Below are 18911 nucleotides of genomic sequence, written 5' to 3' on the forward strand. Positions count from 1 at the left end.
GTAATGTTGTCACCCCAGTCTTCCTTTTCATTAAACTAGACACACACTATTCTTGCAACCGTTCTTCATAAGTATTAGCCTCCAGTTCTTTTTCTGCTTTTCTCTGCACTCTAGAGAACATCTTTTTTGTACCGTGGGGACCAAAACTGGATGCAGTATTCCAAGTGTGGTCTTACCAAGGCATTATGAATGTGATCTTGATTCTATACCTCTGCTAATGGAGCCTAGGACTCTACTAATGTTAAGGCAATTTTGTGCTTTTTCCAGGCCAAAGGGGGACAGATGGATTTATTGGCAGCTTTTTTCCTTTCCTTTTTTTAAAAATTATGTGCATATGTGTATTAGGTGTTTTTCTGATGCTTTTATCATTTTTATTTTATTTTTACTGTTGGTTATTGTGTGTTAATTTAATTTGAGGCTATGCAGAGTAAAACTCCAAATAAATAATAAAAACTGATCCAACTGTACAAAAAAAAAAGTATCTTAAGGATTCCAAGCACTTCTTGTGGGGGAAAATCCATCTGAAAGGCTTCTGTTCATTAGTTTGCATCAATTAAATATTTCCCCAGCTACTAGGATAACTGAATAACAAATCTCAAACAGCTATGCTAACAGAGAATATTTTGTTGAGTTATTTTATTGCTAGAACTTTAAATGTCTGAGTAATTCCAGAGATATAAAGTGCTTGAGATAATATACATTTGGTAACCTGAAATACAAAAGTTGTAAATTTATCAAAGAGACAAGAGGTCCTCAGTAAACAAATGTAAACTGCTGATGATGCACTAAATCAAAATGAGTTATGAACACAAATATAGCAGCAACTACAATTCAAAATGATACACATATATATGATCAATGAGCTGCTAAATGGCAAATGAAATATAATACCGAGAAGCTCACAGAAATATACATTGGCTTAAAAATAATCAAACCATATAAAAGTTAAAAGCAAACAGATGTAAAGAACATTGCAGAAGAAGCAAATATGACACAAGTTACTTCTTTAATATATATTAGGACTTTTATCTTAGTTTCCAATTTAAAATGAAAATCGTGTTAGTGTGACAAAAATATCTTTCTAAAAAGATACTTATTAAAGAATATAAAACTGAATTCTTGCTAGCATTATTTTCTTAAACATAATTCTGAATAGTTTACATGAAACATTTATATTAAAATATTTCATTTCACGAGTATGTTTTTTTAAAAAAAGTGTAATAAATGTTTATGTTTGTGAATGTAAGCAGAGAGAACAATTGCAAAGAATTCATAATGATTTTTTTTTGTTTCCTATTTTCTTTATAATGACATAGTGTTTTAAGGAAAACATATTAAGCAATTGATTGACTGATTATGTTCCATCAATTGTCATTGACATGCAGTGACCGCATAGATAGATTTTTCTTCATGATGATATGTCCCCAACCTGCTGTTTCAAATTTTGTTTTCTTGCCTGTACATAGTATTCTGGGAATCTTCTCTAACACCAAGATTCAAAAGCATCAATACTGTCCTGCTTGTTTAAAGTCTATCTTGCATTTGCATAGAGTATTAGAGGAAATACTATGGCTTGCATGTTTCTGAGCTTTGTAGGTAGAGACACATCATGGTATTTAAATATCTTTTCCATGGCTGTGCTGCCTTGTCTCCAGTACATTTCTTGACTGCTTGTTCCTTTACTGTTGATGTTTGAGCTTAAAACACAGAAGTTATCCACCCTAATGCTATCTTCACTTCTATTTCTAGGACTGCCTGTTCTACCTGTTGTCATTATTTGATCTTCTTTATATTTAATTTTACTCCTATTTTTTCATAGTACTATTTGACTTTAAATATTAAGGCTTGCAGATCCTTTGCATCAGGATAGTGTCATCAGCATAGTGCAGATAATAGATGTTTCTTCCTCCAGTTTTAGAAGTGTGATCACATTTTTCTATACAGCTTCCCTTAATATATATTTACCCTGTAGGTTGAATAAATCAGGGGAAGGTATAGTGTTGTTTCATTGCTTTGCCAACATAGAGCCAGTCTGTTTCACTATACTATGGTTTCCTGACCTTTATATAAGTTTCTCATGAGGACCATGAGATAATTTGGGATTCCTATTATCTTGGACACTTTGTGTTGACACGATCAACACAATCAAAAATCTTTCTATAATCAATGAAGTCCATCATAAGAGCCGAGGTGGCGCAGTGGTTAAATGCAGCACTGCAGGCTACTTCAGCTGACTGCAGTTCTGCAGTTCAGCTGTTCAAATCTCACCGGCTCAGGGTTGACTCAGCCTTCCATCCTTCCGAGGTGGGTAAAATGAGGATCCGGATTATTGTTGGGGGCAATATGCTGACTCTGTAAACCGCTTAGAGAAGGCTGAAAGCCCTATGAAGCAGTATATAAGTCTAACTGCTATTGCTATTGCTATCATGATTTTTAAAAATTATTATTTTTCGGCTTCCTCAATTACCCAACCTGCATCAGCAATAATGTCTAGTGTTCCTCAAACTTTTCTAATGTCCACTTAAACATCTGGGATTTCTTTTTCCATGTAGGTCTCTAATCCCTAAGCATTATTTTGCTAGCATGGGAACTTAAGGATATTGCATGATAGTTTGCACATCCTGTTAAGCTCCTTTTTTGGTTTGAGAATGTACTATATATTAATCTCTCCCAATTAGTTGGCCACTATTTATTTATTCCCAGTTGCAATGTATGACTGTGAAAATTGGACGCGCCAAAGAATTGAGGCCTTTGAACTATGGTGCTGGAGAAGACTCCTGCTAGTCCTTTGGACTGCAAGATGATCAAACCGGTCAGTCCTAGAGGAGATCAACCCTGACTGTTCTTTAGAAGGCTAGATCCTGAATGTGAAACTCAAATACTTAGCCCACCTAATGAGAAGGAAGGACTCACTGGAGAAGAGCCTAATGCTGGGAAAGATTAAGGGCAAAAGAAGGAAGGGATGGCAGAGAATGAGGTGGATGGATGGAGTCGTCGAAGCACTAGGCATGGGCTTAAATGGACTCCAGAGAATGGTAGAGGACAGGAAGACTTGGAGGAACGTTGTCCATGTAGTTGTGATGGATCAGACACAATTTCACAACTAACAACAACAACATTTATTTTCCAGACTTTGCTAACATAGCTTGTCAGAACCATAACTGATTCTTCTTCTGTTGCATAAAATATTTCAATGGGTATTCATCAGTTCTTGCAGCCTTCTGATTAATGACAAAAAACCTATTCTAACTTCATTTTCTTATATTAGATATTCATGTAAGTAGAAAATAGACTCTAAAGCATCTTGAATGTTGACCTCTTAGTGTACAGTGTTCAGTATATGCCTTCTATCTTCCTTTGATCTTCAATCTCTTCATTGGAAACCTTTAGTATATGAATTTAAGGCTGGAACTTCCCTTCTGAGTTCAGAGATCTTTTGAAAAAATGTACTTGCTTTTCTATATCTATCTCCATCTTGAATGTCTTTACAGATATTGTAATCTTATCTCTTCTAACAGAATTCATCTTTTGGAGGGGAGGGGTTGGCTTTCTTTCCTTGTTTCCACTCCAACTATTGCTATATCCATGTTTAGTGACATTGTTTTGATTGTTTGATGACATTGTCTGCTATGAAACAACATTGGAGTTGCAAAAATTGATAAACTGGTTCCTGCTTCATTTTTTCCCCTAAGCCATACAGTTCAACTACATTTTCCTCTTTCTTATTTCCAACTTTGCATTCCAATTTCCAGTTATAAGCAGTAAATCTCACTTGCATGCTATTAATTTTAAATTCTATCTAGCCATAACATTCATCAACCTCCTCTTATTCTAAATCAGTAGCTGGAGCATACATCTGAATGACCGTCATATAAAGGACTCTGTAGGAAGTCTAACTAACATTATTCATTGATTGTTTTATAATCAAATACTGTTCTTGCTACTTCCTTTCTAACTATATAAGCAACTTTGTTCCTTCCTTGTTTTTAAAGGAAATCTAAATCTGTGTTATTGATTAGTATCTCACCTTTATTATTTTTACAAATAACTTGGTGGCAAACATATCCAATACCACTTCCTTCTCCTATTTTCCCCACAATAATCCTGTAAGATGAGTTGGACTAACAGAGAGTGACTGGCTCAAAGGTTATCCAGCTGGCTTTCATGGCTAAAAGGGACATGAACTCATGATTTCTTGCTTTCTAGCTTGGTGCCTTAACCACTAGACCAAACTGACTGGCTCGCTCGCTCGCTCGCTCTATCTATCTATCTATCTATCTATCTATCTATCTATCTATCTATCTATCTATCTATCATCTATCCACCCACCCACCCACCCACCTATCCAGCCATCTACCCACCCATTTATTAATTAGATTTATAAGTCTGCCTATCATTTTGTAAAACTAAGAAAACTTTACCATGATAATTACATTGTGACAGAAAGCCTATACACCTATCTACTTATAGCATATATATTTTTAAAAAAGAAAGACCATGCAATTTGGTAGAATGCATGTAGCTTGAATGGTATCTGTATCCTTATTAGTAGACAGAAAGAAAGGAACTGTTGGAATAAGAAGCAGGAGTCTTAAGTGATTAAAAAAAGTCTCTGTGAATAGCACTAAAAGGAATTTGAGGTAATTAGCTCATGTTAAACAGGAAATATAAAGAGGTCAAAAAGAGAATCTACATTAATCTATATTTTTATTGTCCTTAGAGACCAGTGGTTAAAAAAGTACAATGAGACAATACATAGAGAAGCAGATCTTCCAGCGTGATGTCATCTTTTCTTTGAGCATGCCGTAAGTCATGTGCACATTTATTATTCATAATTGCATCTTATTTTCTCTTAAATAATTCAAAATGTCATTATTCAGTGATACCATAAAAACAGTTTTAGCCTCTATTTGTCTATATTAACTAATATAATTGATTGCTCTATCATAGGACATTTGTAGCTAAGGGAAAGTTTTAGTTTCTGCCTTAAATTTGTCTATATACATTTCTTTGAAATACAGTCAGATAATCCTTAGTTTTCTATATTCTTTAGTAATTTTTAATTACAGATACACTTTACCATCTTAAAGTAGGCATTGGGTTAAATGAAAGATGTACACTTCTGAGTAACCTATCTAATGACTCATTTACTGTACGTTCTACACAGTGGTGGGTTTCAAAAAAATTTAGAACCTCTTCTGTAGGTGTGGCCTGCTTTGTGGGAGTGGCTTTCTGGCCATGTGACCGGGTGGGCATGGCCAACTTGTAAAATGTGGTGAAACTCATTTAACAACGCTCTTGCTTAGCAACCAAAATGTTGGCTCAGAAACTCTAGCATTTGAAGCATGTAAGTCTTAAAGTTGTCAAGTTACAAGACCCTTGAACTCCTAATCCTTTAGAAAAAAAAAACCCATGGGTGTTCAAACTTGACAGTTTTAAGACTTGTGGACTTCAACTCCCAGAATTCCTCCTCCAGTCATGTTGGCTCAGGAACTCTGGCATTGAAGTGTGCAAGTCTTAAAGCTATCAAGTTACCAGACCCTTGCACCCCTAACGCTTTAGAAAAAAACCCCAGGGGTGTTCAAACTTTAAGACTTGTGGACTTCAACTCCCAGAATTCCTCCCCTCACTCTTCATCTTGATGATGGGCCGATGGGCGGGGGGGAGAGAGCTGGAACCGGTTCTAAACGGCACTGTAGATTTGTGGAACCTCTTCTATAGAAGAGGTTAGAACTGGCAGGAACCCACCCCTGGTTCTACATTACCCTCCCTATAAACCATGTCAAGATATAGATGTATTGCAGAAAGTTAAAGAAATAGTGTTTTTAATTATTTCAGATTCAACTCTGTTTCAAAACTGAATCAATCACCATTCCTAAATATCTGGGTGGAATATGGTTCCTGGAGATGATGTCTGTCATTGCTATACTAAATGCATCTTTATATAGTATGCTTAATATACTTATTTAACTTTTGCTTTATGTTTTAACTCTCACTTTATTGGGTGAAAATAAACTAACCATATTAATATATGCTGTGATCCCAGATGGAGTTTATTTAAATTTCAGATTGAAAGCTCACTAAGAACAGATAAGATTGATTGCCCTTTCCATCTAACCATAATTGTATTTCAGGTGAACATCAATTTATTTTAAAGGACACCTCTAAGTAACCGAGTGCATCATGCATAATTCATCAATCACAGCTGTCTGTTATATGATTTACTTAAACACATTTCAAAGGGGCAGAGTTGCATTGTTTTTCTTTTTCTTTTGTTTTGCTTGGCTTGTTTGCTTTTAAATTGTTTTAGAAACATTAATTTATTTGGAATTATTGCTGAAGTGTTTATCTTGACATATAAAAAAATAAACTATTCTCCATTCACAATTTTTTACTTTTCAACATATGTGCCAGTATTGCTGGTTATTAATTTTTCAAATATGATTAATACAAATGAATCATATTAATAAAAGTATAAATAAAGCATTAAGTACTATTGTATAAATTCTATGACATTTTCCAAAATGTAAGTTCTGTATTGATTTTTTTTAGAAGGTTAAGTTTTGTTTTTGATTTTTTTTTTATTTTTTTTTTGCAGTAATGTATTCTATTTTTGCTTGATTTTGGAAAATAAAGTTCACATTCAAACTCTGCTTCCACATTTTTAAAAAAAATGTTTTTACTGTTAGATGTGTGAATACTGTAGATTCACAATGTATGACTGATAGGAACTTAACTTGAATTATAATTCAAGACCTAACAAGGACCTAAGAATTATTAGGGTAGTGTCTAAGAATATAGGTGTTGTTATTATGTTTTACATTATTTTACAAAAATATACCTACATGCAGACTTCAGAGTCTGAAATTCACCAACCTGAATGCCTTGCATGGCCCAATAGGAATCACATCAGATGAGTAAATTAGTTTAAAATATATTATTATTTATTCAGTTGTGGACCTACAGCAAAAGTTCTAGGTATGCACAATATATTTTTATTTACTATCACAAAGTTCTGTACTTTATCAATGCTTAACAATTCTATATTTAAAAACATTTAAATGAAGTATATTATGATTTCTAATTTTAACATTTTACTTTCCCTATCAGGAAGATTTGAATTGGATCTTCCCTATCAGGAAGATTTGAATTCCTAATAAGATGATGTCTGCACTACAGAACACAGAATGTTTTAAAGAACAAAAGATTCCACAGACCTTCTCTAATGTTTTATGTATTTCTTTCTTTTGTTTTGCTCTTATGTTTTTTCTTTCCACTCTATACTCAGAATTAAACAGTATAATTTGAATAATAATTTCTTTTTAATGGTAAACATTTTTGGAATATCTTCAGTTATACTAAAATCATATCTTTGCTTAATTATTTTATATGAGATTGCAATTACTAACAGGAAATTCTGCATTTTTATATATGTTCTTCTGTTAAGATAGGAATGTCACTGAACAAATCTTTTATGCTTATCCATTCCCTTAAACTGACATACTGTAAAAATGCTCATGTAAATTAAATACTCATACAAATTAGATCTCACAAAATGTGCTTAAAAGAGGGAAAAACACACCTTGGACACAACTTGGAAAATTACATATAAACCAACCTTCATTTTCTACAATGATACAACATTTATGTAACACAACTTTATTTTTTCTCCATTAATCAAATATATTTAAAATATATTTAAAATTGACAGAAACACAGACAATAAAAACATATTGTCATAAATGCAAAGATAAGCAAGTAAGGAATGAAAAAATAAATGTTTCTACGTACTTGTAAGCCCATCTGAAATACTGAGTGACCCATAAAATTAGCCAGCATTCGAATTAAAGCTGCACCCTGTAAACACAATTTTTTATAAAATTGAGTTGTTATCCAAGAAGTTGAATGGTAATACATGAAATTTACAATTATCCCAGTATTTATTTCAGAATAATTATAGGTTTATTATTAATTACACATAGATTTATCTCCCAAAAGTATTTGATTTAGACATTTTAGAAGCTACATGATTCATTATAAGCTTTGTTGGAGAAAAAAACAGAAACAAAAATGAAGTTAAGAACATACAGAAATGGGGTTATTTTCGAACAGAGCAACTAAACTTATACCTCATGATATGAGTGCAACAACATGAAACAGTATGTTATTAAAGCACAATATTTCTCTTCCCCACTATTGATTGTTCACAAGCATATCTTTGAATGAAATAATTTAAGTATAACATATTGAGATTTAATACATAATAAAGGCAACAAGTTCTACGAGAGTAATCAGTATAAATGAAATAGTATTGACTAGTTGTTCAGATTTAAAACACCATAAGCCCAGGTTTTTTTATGGTTGAACAACAAGCACCCAGAAATTTAATTTTAGACATTCAGATATGTGCTTGGCAAAATATATGTCTTCTTTTAGTGCAACCTCAAGATTGCCAGCGATTCTAATTTAACAGGACAGATACATACCTACAGCTTAGTTGGAGTTATGGTTAAAGATATGGGTGAATAACCTTTGCTCTGGGTAGAATGAAGTTTCGGAATGGATGAAGCAATTTCAGGTAAGGTCTTTGTCAAGTCATTTTCTCTGGATTTTAAGATAAGATTCTTGAACAAAAAAACATGCTATGTCTATTTTATGGCTTAAATTACAGTTTTCATGTTTTTGCACTATAACATTTTACCATGTTGATAAATATTGCATTTGGCATTTACTCTCCATATTTAATATATTCCTATAAATGTCAATATACATCCAAGGCTGCAGTTCTAAGATCAGTATTTGAAGAGGAATATAATAAGAATTTTATTGAAACTTCAGAATGTATCAATGCAATTTACAGTAGACATAGGTAACCAGGAATATTCAAAATGTTTTAAATTATTGTACCTATATTACATGATTTTATTCTAGAGGACATTTGCTAGTCTCCATGCTGTCATTTTAATTGGCATGTTTATACATCTGCATGTTTTAGAGGCCCAATAGCTCTCAGATGACTAGACTATTCCTTAAGATTGACTTGCAATATGCAATAGAGATCATGGTTTATGGACCCTTCCAATGATGATGATGGCATATAGTAGATTCTAGGTCAGAATGAGAGAGACTCAAGAAAGAATATGAAGTAATGAATGAAATGAATATGTGTATGTAAAAATATGAGGAGTGAAGAATATATCAGATCTGAAGACTGGTCTAATCTTGTGAAGTAATGTTGATTAACAGATTCAGAGAATTGAATAATTATGTTTAATTGTTTAATTAAAGAGGTCAAATGTGTATCAAAAACTATAAATTGGTGTCATCTAAGTTATTAGGAGCTCATTTGACAGTAGGAATTAATAGGGTGTGATAGTGCCACAATATTAATTGAAAGTATACAAGAGGTTATAAAAATCAAAATCTGAGAAATGCAATGCGGTATTATGCTGGAGATGAAACACACAGGCCCTTTCTCTTTAGTTGTGAGAAATGTTTCAGCCATGTTTCCTTGTCTTTTTTTCTTGCACCTTTAATTTATTTATCTTACTATTTCCTACTACTCTTCTGCAGTCTGTATTTCAATGCTTTACTCCAAAAGGGAATAGCATAATGAATGTATTATATATCAAACATGTTGAAATTCTTAAGATTTTTTCCATATCAAACCAACTAAGTTTATATATTTAATATCCTATAAATATCCAATATGTTTTATCACATTAATAATAATATTTTAAATAACCAATTTTGTTGTATTTATTTTGTACAATGACAATAAAGACTATACTAATATCTGCCTTATTTCATGTCACAAAGCATCCCCAAAGTCCTGAAGATTGGTTGGTTTGTAATTACTAATATTCTCTACCATAAAATTTGGAGAAGTCACAATAGACACTCAGGCTACCATTCTATGGATCACAGGATAATACAGCCTGGAGCTGCTGAGCCATAGATACAGTATATGTATAAATATAGTTTTCTCTTTCTTACTCTAATCATAGCATTCTCTTACAGTTTATGTTTTTCAAACTAGAGCAAAGCAACACCCCCCAAAAATTATTTGTGACTATTCTTTCATTTGTACTACAATTGGATTAGTAAACTGTTAAGTAAAATTGTATAATTTTATAGTTTGGAATAAAAATACTTTAACTATTGGTAACTCATACTGCCCTATGTTTGAAACCCATTTTTAAAAAGGGACAGTACTTGCAAAACACACATATAAGAACCTTTAAGTTATGTTTGCCTTTCAAATAACAAGCAACAAACAATACTCAAATCTCTTTTACAAAGCAATCATTTTGTTGACATAGGCAGACACAGCTGGATGCCAATATGAAATTTAGCTTATTAGGAAATTCACAGCATGAATTAACATAGAGAACAAACTATATCAAGCTTGGATCATAAAATGACACTTAAAATACTCTCATAAAATGTGGAAAATAAATTTGAAGTGCTCTTGTGAATTGCCTTAAGATGTATTTTGGCTTATTTTAATTTTAAACAAATACACCAAGAAGCTTCAATAGTGTCAATGTGAATTCCATGTAATATGTTTAATTTTTGATGTTTAAAGTGATAACAGTTTGAAGCTACAATACTAAATATAATATTTCTTACTGAAGTGTGAACTTCAACTCCCAGAATTCCCAAGTTAGCATCCATATATATTAAAGCTGCTGAGGATGAGAAACATTGCGCTAAAGCAAACTCCCATAAAATAGTGTTTTCTATAAATGCTAGACTGCCTGCTAGAATTCTCAGCCAGTATGAGCACTAACTATAATAGAAAGAATCTCTGAGAATTATAGTCCCAGTTTATCTCAGATAGTAATTAGGAAAAATAATTAGGAAAAGACAGAAAACCCTGTAAGTTTCAAATAGAACTTGTATAGATACAAATTAGCAGGGAAAATGAGATTAGGAACATGTGCTGATATTTATGCAGCACATTACAAATATCTTAAAGTAGCAATATCTTTTCCTGGGCTTGTACAATTATTGTACAATGGTAGGAAATGGTTTTATAATGCCCTTAAAAATGATTTTGCCTTTTTAATTCTAATCTTTGCACAGTCGCAGTATCCAACTAAAATAGTATGACTGAAGAATGGAAAAAACCCTTGGCTTTACCTACTAGTTTTGTGTCTTTACAATAAACACCTGTGGTAAATTCCTGGATAAGAAAGCATTAGCAAGCAGATAGTTTTTTTCTTTTAAAGCAGTATTTTATGTTTACTTCCCTCTGTCTACATTAACTTTTTAACAAATGGAAATTTGGGCAAGCATTGAAAACAAAAAAGGGGAGAGTATCTCAAGTGCCAGTAGACTATTTCACTACATAGAAATATAATAGCCTTTTGTAAGATTCCTTTATCAAGAGCACTGTGCTTATTAGCTAAAATATTTTATATTTTATAAAGTTTATACAGTAATTTCCTATTGGCATTTAGTGTATATTAGCTCTTTAATAATCCCACTTTATTATAACCCAGGAGTTGTGTTGCAAAGTTATTGATTTGATCTCTTATCTTGCCTTAGCCACATGCCAAAGATTTTAAGGAGTTTAAAAGAAGACTGTAAAAAATTATTTCTTAGGCACATGCCATAAATCTGAATTAATCAGAATGAAATTTTAAGCACAAGCCAGAAATGAAGAATATCATGCAGCCTCTTCTGACTCTGGGGAGAATGAAAATGCTTGTTGATTTAGTCTCCTAATCTGAAGTAGGCATTTACAAAGATAACTTGAGTTTGGGGTCTTCTAGGTATGCTTACTGCTAACAAAAAGGCTCATATCCTCACAACAGAGTACACTGATGAATTTATTATTACAGTAAATAAAATGTTTGCATGGTTTTCCTGAAATGTATACTTACGACACTAGGAACTCTGCCAATATTTCACAAAATGATAGAAGCTTCCTTTGCTGGAATAGTTAAAGAGAATGGTTTGTGATTTATCTGAGAAAATGTTGAGAAATCCATCATATAGAGAATGAAAAAATGCAACTTTGCCTCCTGGTACAGTTTACAGTACTAAACAATTTTTCTCTGGGATAGATGTTGACATGTTAAAGAGAGAATAAATCTCTGAGGAAACGATCAGATGAGGAAACTTCATGAATACAATCTGACAGTATCTGGAGGAAACAAGTCCATATTTTAAATTTAAATTTATATCTCACGCTTGTAAAAGATAAACTCCTCTGGGACAGTACAATTATTAAAGATACAAGCAATGAGTTTAGCAATATATATTTTTGTAAGGCCTTGGGCAATCCAAAATTTCATAGTTCTCAGTTGTAATATGGAGTTACTTAAGTAGACCATATCAGGAAAATATCTTCTCTTTTAAGCTTATGATGAGTACAGTCTATATAGTCATCACTACTAATTGCCCTTTTTCTAGACCTGTACATGTCATCTATTAACATTATATAATTTCTATATGTTGTGACGGAGGATGGTATTGATTCAACTTACAATTTCTTGATGGATAATTGCTATTATACAATCCGGCCAAAACTCTTAGGAACTGATTGTGAGATCATAATAATGACTCTTTACTTCAGAACAGGGATGTCAAACTCACAGCATCACATTGGCATCACATGATGTATCATGACTTTTTCATCTTTGCTAAAGTGGGGGTGGGGGTGGCCAGCACATGACGCATCTGGACTATGGGCTGCAAGTTTGACACCCCTCCTTCAGAATAATGAGGCTGAATAAGGACATAAGCCCATCAGTGCTGCACTGTAGTCAATCAATAGGAGAATACAAAAACTGTCAATTCCTCACCCAAGAATTATAGTACCTTCCTTAGTAATAAAATTCCTTTGCACCAATGCAATACAAAAAGGGTAAAATATGTAGTGCTATTCTCCCTCACTTCCCCCTCCCCACCATGTTTTCAGTTCATTCAATGTGCATTTCTCTAGCTATTTTATAACAAATGTGTTGGTATGAGGAAAAACTACCTAGTTATCAAGGCATAATTCATCCTGCTGATAAATTCCCACTGAAAGCCATGGAAAGTATGACTCAATAAATTTCCAGCCATTTCCAGGCATTTTCCCTAAGCATTGCTGCAATGGGAAAGCGAGAGCCACTATGTGTGGGGGTCAGAGGGAGAAAAATGATTTCGAGTCCAGGGTAAGAGTTGTATTAGTTTGGTATATGTTACTTATATAAGTAATTTTACCTCAGAAAATTCTGAGGTAGAAGATGGGAGGTAGAGTGAAGGAAAAAAATGAGAATAAGAAAATAACTCATTCCTAAGTCTTGTTGAGCTCTAGCACTGTAGATTGCAAAATTGAACATTTTCACGATGTGAGTTGTGCTGCGTTCCAAAAGGGAACAAAATTGGCTCAATTGTCCAGGAGAATGACACTCTATGAACATAGTAATGTAGCACCAATGCCAGAATAGTGCAAATGCCATGCATAGAGCATAAAAATCTGAAAACTGAAAACTGCAGGGCATAAAATATTCCATATGTCTCATTAACATATTTAACTATATTTTAATATTATTAGCATTAATTGTATTACCTATAATAATAAAATTTGTGATGGGAGATACCATAACGTTATAAAGATAAATGTTCCCTCAGGCATTTCCTCCTTCATCCTTAATTACTAAAGTTGTGAAAGAAAAAAAATTGAAGAATGAGAGAAATATACATATCCTGTATCTCCACTTAATTACACGTGGACAAAAGCAGAAGAGATTCATATAAGTACCAGAGATTTATTTGAAGACTATTTATAATAGTGGCTATTACACTTAGATAAAACTAGTTAAAATATTTATCACTGGAATATTAATCCAATATTGATTATTAAAACTAATAATTCATTTTCTAAAAAACATTGGAAACATAAGAAGTTGGATATTTGGTAGTAATATTGTAAAAACCCTCTTTTAAAAAATCCATTAGTGATTAGTCTGATAGTGAGGCATCTTTACATTTCATGGGCAACTGTGGCTGGCATCTTCAAAGGCAAACTAATTTGATCTGTAGAGCACTTGTCAGCGCTTATACGCAACTGAGGAGGAACTGACGGACCTCTTGTCATTTGTAACAAAATTAAACTCTGATTTATCACCAGAATTCTGTAAAACTAATTTCTCTTTGGCTCTTGTGTAGGTGAATTTGTAAATTGGTCTGATTTGAACATGGTCCAAAAGAGCCAATTCTTTACTGAACTCTCTTTAAAATGCATCCTTGCTTCTTATTCCTTCAACTGAAGATTCTACATTATGTTAGTTAGTTAGGAGCTATTTCATCCCAGGGTGATCTAAAGCTGAAAGCCAGGCTTCTTGTTAAAGTTGCTGGGATGTTTATAAATCTTCATAGTCATGTAAACATGATTTTACATGTATGCTAATATTTATGTCTCTGTAAATTTAATCATATGCCCTTCATATAGCACAGGGTAAATGGATTGAATCCATAATATGCGTTGACATAAATTTAATGTAAGGTTATAAAAATGCAGCAAGATATTTGACAATTTGTAGGAGGGCCAATGGTACGTAAAATCAGACATAATAGGTCTTTCATGGATCTTTGATAAGCCATCTAAAAGAATATAAAAAACTTAAATAGGACCTAACAGTTATTATTATAAACTAATTTTCTCATCAAAATCATCATCATCATTTTTATCTGAGATATACAAAAGTCTTTGCAAAAGGGAACTCCTTCCACTACATTTTGCATGGATTTCTCTAGGGGAGTCAAAAAAGCAGTCCAGAAATAGAAAATGTAAACTATTTCCATACTTGTGCCAAGAAAGGTTTATGACAACTCATGAAGTCATCAGATATTAAGTTTAATTTAAAGGAGACTTTCTATCAATTAGTAGCATTCATACAACTTCTTTTTCATGATGATCCACTTATAAATATATATATAGTTTATTAACATAACCTATTCTTGTACATTTACATGAGTTTTATACAGATAATAATAACATCACCAGAAGTACCTAATGCTACTTCTAAATTGGTTTAAACATACACATTCAAGTGACGTTTCAGAGTGATGTACAGTGTTGTTAAACCTAAGATAAAATATTCCCTCAGAGCTTTGCATCATGATGTTTTTCTACATGAATAACCATAAAATGTAAAGGAGCAGAACATTTATTCTCACAGATACTTTGGACTAAAAATATTCCTTTCTCATCTCAAAATGCATGGAAAAATTGAAAATCAAAAGAATATGCTAAAGCAGCAATAATGGACTGCTTTATTCAGAATATTTTGCGTGACCAAGACTAACATTCATGATAAACAGCATGTATTTTATAAAAATAAGTAAAATGAATATTAGACTAAAAGATCTAGAACTATAAAAGAGTCATATAAGCAGACACTGCAAAAATAAAAGAACAGAATTATAGGAGTTTATTTTACACTCACATTTATGGTTTTATAAATATGCTTATAGTTATAAACAGGTTTTAAAAAATTACAGTGTCTTACATTCAGCAATGATCTTAAACTACTCAAAGAGACCATGCTGGTTACTACTAGCACTTTAGGTTGCATCCAGAAGTGTATAGAAAGCCAGAGCCCCTTAGTAAACGTGGGGATTGCTTGGGTGAGTGAATGAGTATGTATGATCCGGAGGACCTGCCGAGGAATGCGGGGGGCACTGGAGTGGTTGAGGGGACCAGGGACACGGGAGAGGGCCGGAGCATTACGGTTGTAACAGGGAGGGGCAGATATGGCGGGGACTTTAGGGCTGGCCATTACCAGAGGGTAATCTCACAGAGATCCCTGCTTCCGGCCCTATGAGTCCCACTCCGAGGCCAGATGGCGCAAGTAATCAGGACCCTGGTCTCAGGCTGTTGTTGCTAAATGCCAGGTCTGTTGTTCACAAGGCTCCCCTCGTCCGGGACTTAATTTTAGACGAGAGGGCAGACCTGGCATGTATTACTGAAACCTGGCTGGGCCCGGAGGGAGGAGTCCCCCTCGTAGAGATGTGCCCAGAAGGATTTCAGGTGCTGCATCAGCCGAGAGCCCAGGGAAGGGGTGGAGGTGTGGCTATTGTTATCCGGGAGTCTCTAGCACCTCCTGATGGGGCGCAGGAGTTCATGGCCTCCATGACGGCCATGGGCTTGACCCAGGTAATCCGGGGCCCAACACACTCAGCGGGTCACATGCTCGACCTCGTATTCCTCTCGGAGCAGTGGACTTGTGATCTTGGTCTGAGGGGTAATGAGATCATACCCCTGTCGTGGTCAGACCACTGCCTACTAAGGCTTGACTTTCGGAGACCAAATCCCCACTGTAGGGAGGAGGAACCGACCAAGTGGTTCCGCCCCAGGCGACTTATGGACTCCCTGAGGTTCCAGACGGAGCTTGGGGTTATTCCTGATACTCTCGCCCACAGTCCGGTGGAGACTCTGGTCGCTGCCTGGCACTCGGCAGCATCGGAGACCCTTGACCGGATTGCGCCACTACGGCCCCTCCGAGGCGGCGGATCCCGGAGAGCCAAGGTGGCGCAGTGGTTAAATGCAGCACTGCAGGCTACTGCTAGATCAGCAGGTCAGCGGTTCAAATCTCACCGGCTCAGGGTTGACTCAGCCTTTCATCCTTCCGAGGTGGGTAAAATGAGGACCCAGATTGTTGGGGGCAATATGCTGACTCTCTGTAAACCGCTTAGAGAGGCCTGAAAGGCCTATGAAGCGGTATATAAGTCTACTGCTATTGCTGCTATTGCTATTGCTATTGCTTCACCGAGGAGCTCCGGGAGAAGAAGCGCCGGAGGAGACGCCTAGAGCACCTGTGGAGGTCCGATAAATCCGAATCGAACCGAGCACTCCTAACAACTTGCACCAAGGAGTACATCAGGGCACTTAGGGCAGCAAAAAGATCTCATATTGCCACCTTGGTTGCGTCCGCTGAGTCCCGCCCAGCCGCCCTGTTTAAGATAACCCATTCCCTCCTAAATAGGAGGGATACGGGGGAACCCTTGCAGGGTAGAGCTGAGGATTATGCCCAATTCTTAACAGACAAAGTTGCTCGGTTTCGGTCAGATTTGGACTCCACTTCTGCAGTTCCAGCCGAGGCACAAGAGGACGAATTGGTAGACCACTCCTGGGTTGAGTTTCAGGATGTTGCCCCTGGGGACGTGGACAAGGCCATGAGAGCTGTGAGTGCCTCCACCTGTGTACTGGACCCGTGTCCCTCCTGGCTGGTTGCCAACAGCAGCGAGGTGACACGAGGCTGGATCCAGGCGGTTGTTACCGCCTCTCTTTGGGAGGGGCACTTCCCCGCCGCACTTAAAGCGGTGGTGGTGAGACCCCTCCTGAAGAAGACATCATTGGATCCAGCTGTTCTCAACAATTACCGTCCAGTCTCCAACCTCCCCTTTGTGGGGAAGGTTGTCGAGAAGGTGGTGGCCTTCCAGCTTCAACGGTCCTTGGAGGAAGCCAGTTATCTCGACCCCTTCCAGTCGGGCTTCAGACCTGGTTACAGTACAGAAACCGCTTTGGTCGCATTGACCGATGATCTCTGGAGAGCCAGGGATGGAGGCCACTCCTCCATCCTGGTTCTCCTTGACCTCTCGGCGGCTTTCGATACCATCGACCATGGTATCCTTCTGCGACAACTGCGGGAGGTGGGGGTGGGAGGCACTGTTTTGCGGTGGTTCTCTTCCTACCTCTCGGACAGGTCGCAGTCGGTGTTAGTTGGGGGGCAGAGATCGACCCCTAGGCCCCTTACATATGGGGTGCTGCAGGGTTCGGTCCTATCCCCCCTACTATTTAATATCTACATGAAACCGCTGGGCGAGATCATTCGGAGGCACGGGATAAGATACCATCAATACGCGGACGATACTCAGTTGTATCTGTCCGCCCCGTGCCAACTCAATGAAGCGGTGGACGTGATGAACCGGGGTCTTGAAGCCGTTAGGGACTGGATGAGGGCTAACAAGCTTGTACTCAACCCGGAGAAGACCGAGTGGCTGTTGTGTTTCCCTCCCAATAATTCGACCAGTGTTCCATCGCTCAGGCTGGGGGGTCAAATTTTATACCCCTCAGAAAGGGTTCGCAACTTGGGAGTCCTCCTGGATTCACAGCTGACTTTCGACCACCATTTGACGGCTGTGACCAGGGGGGCATTTGCCCAGGTTCGCCTGGTACGCCAGTTGCGAACCTACCTGAACCGGGAGGCTCTCACAACAGTCACTCGGGCCCTTGTGACCTCAAGGCTGGAATACTGCAATGTGCTCTACATGGGGCTGCCCTTGAAGAGCATCCGGCGACTTCAGCTAGTCCAGAATGCGGCCGCGCGAGTGATTGTGGGTGCACCTCGGTTCGCCCACATAACACCTATCCTCCGCAAGCTGCGCTGGCTACCTGTCGATCTCCGGGTGCGCTTCAAGGTGCTACTTACCACTCATAAAGCCCTTCATGGTAGTGGATCTGCGTACTTGAGAGACCGCCTCCTGCCAATTACCTCCTTGCGACCAATAAGATCGCATAGATTAGGCCTCCTCCGAGTTCCATCTGCCAGTCAGTGTCGACTGGCAACCACACGGAGGAGAGCCTTTTCAGTAGTAGCTCCGACCCTTTGGAACGATCTCCCCGTGGAGATTCGTACCCTCACCACCGTCCAGACCTTCCGCACAGCCCTTAAGACCTGGCTATCCCGTCAGGCCTGGGGATAAAGACCACAATCTGTCCCCACCCGGATGATGAATGAATGTTGTGTACTATTTTACTCTCATGTATTGTTTTATGTTTATTGTTTTGTACCCCCCCTCCCTATTTTATGTAAGCCGCCCTGAGTCCCCCCAGGGAAAAGGGCGGCCTATAAATGTTAATAAAATCCTAAAATCCTAAATCCTAAAGGAATAATGGGTTCTGACTTGTA

General features: G+C 36.6%; 1 protein-coding gene across 1 annotated transcript in view; it reads right to left on the bottom strand.

The window, feature by feature from the left end:
- Positions 1-18911, bottom strand: part of TRHDE (thyrotropin releasing hormone degrading enzyme) — a 267004-nt gene that overhangs the window by 74294 nt on the left and 173799 nt on the right. The window contains exon 7 of the mRNA XM_087723432.1: positions 7792-7857. Coding sequence (XP_087579558.1) covers positions 7792-7857 — 66 coding nt within the window. The remainder of the gene's footprint in view (positions 1-7791; positions 7858-18911) is intronic.

This window comes from Thamnophis sirtalis, unplaced genomic scaffold (assembly GCF_051295495.1).
Source record: "Thamnophis sirtalis isolate CommonGarterSnake01/CBP01778 unplaced genomic scaffold, rThaSir2_p1.2 scaffold_9, whole genome shotgun sequence".
Classification (NCBI taxonomy): Eukaryota; Metazoa; Chordata; class Lepidosauria; order Squamata; family Natricidae; genus Thamnophis; species Thamnophis sirtalis.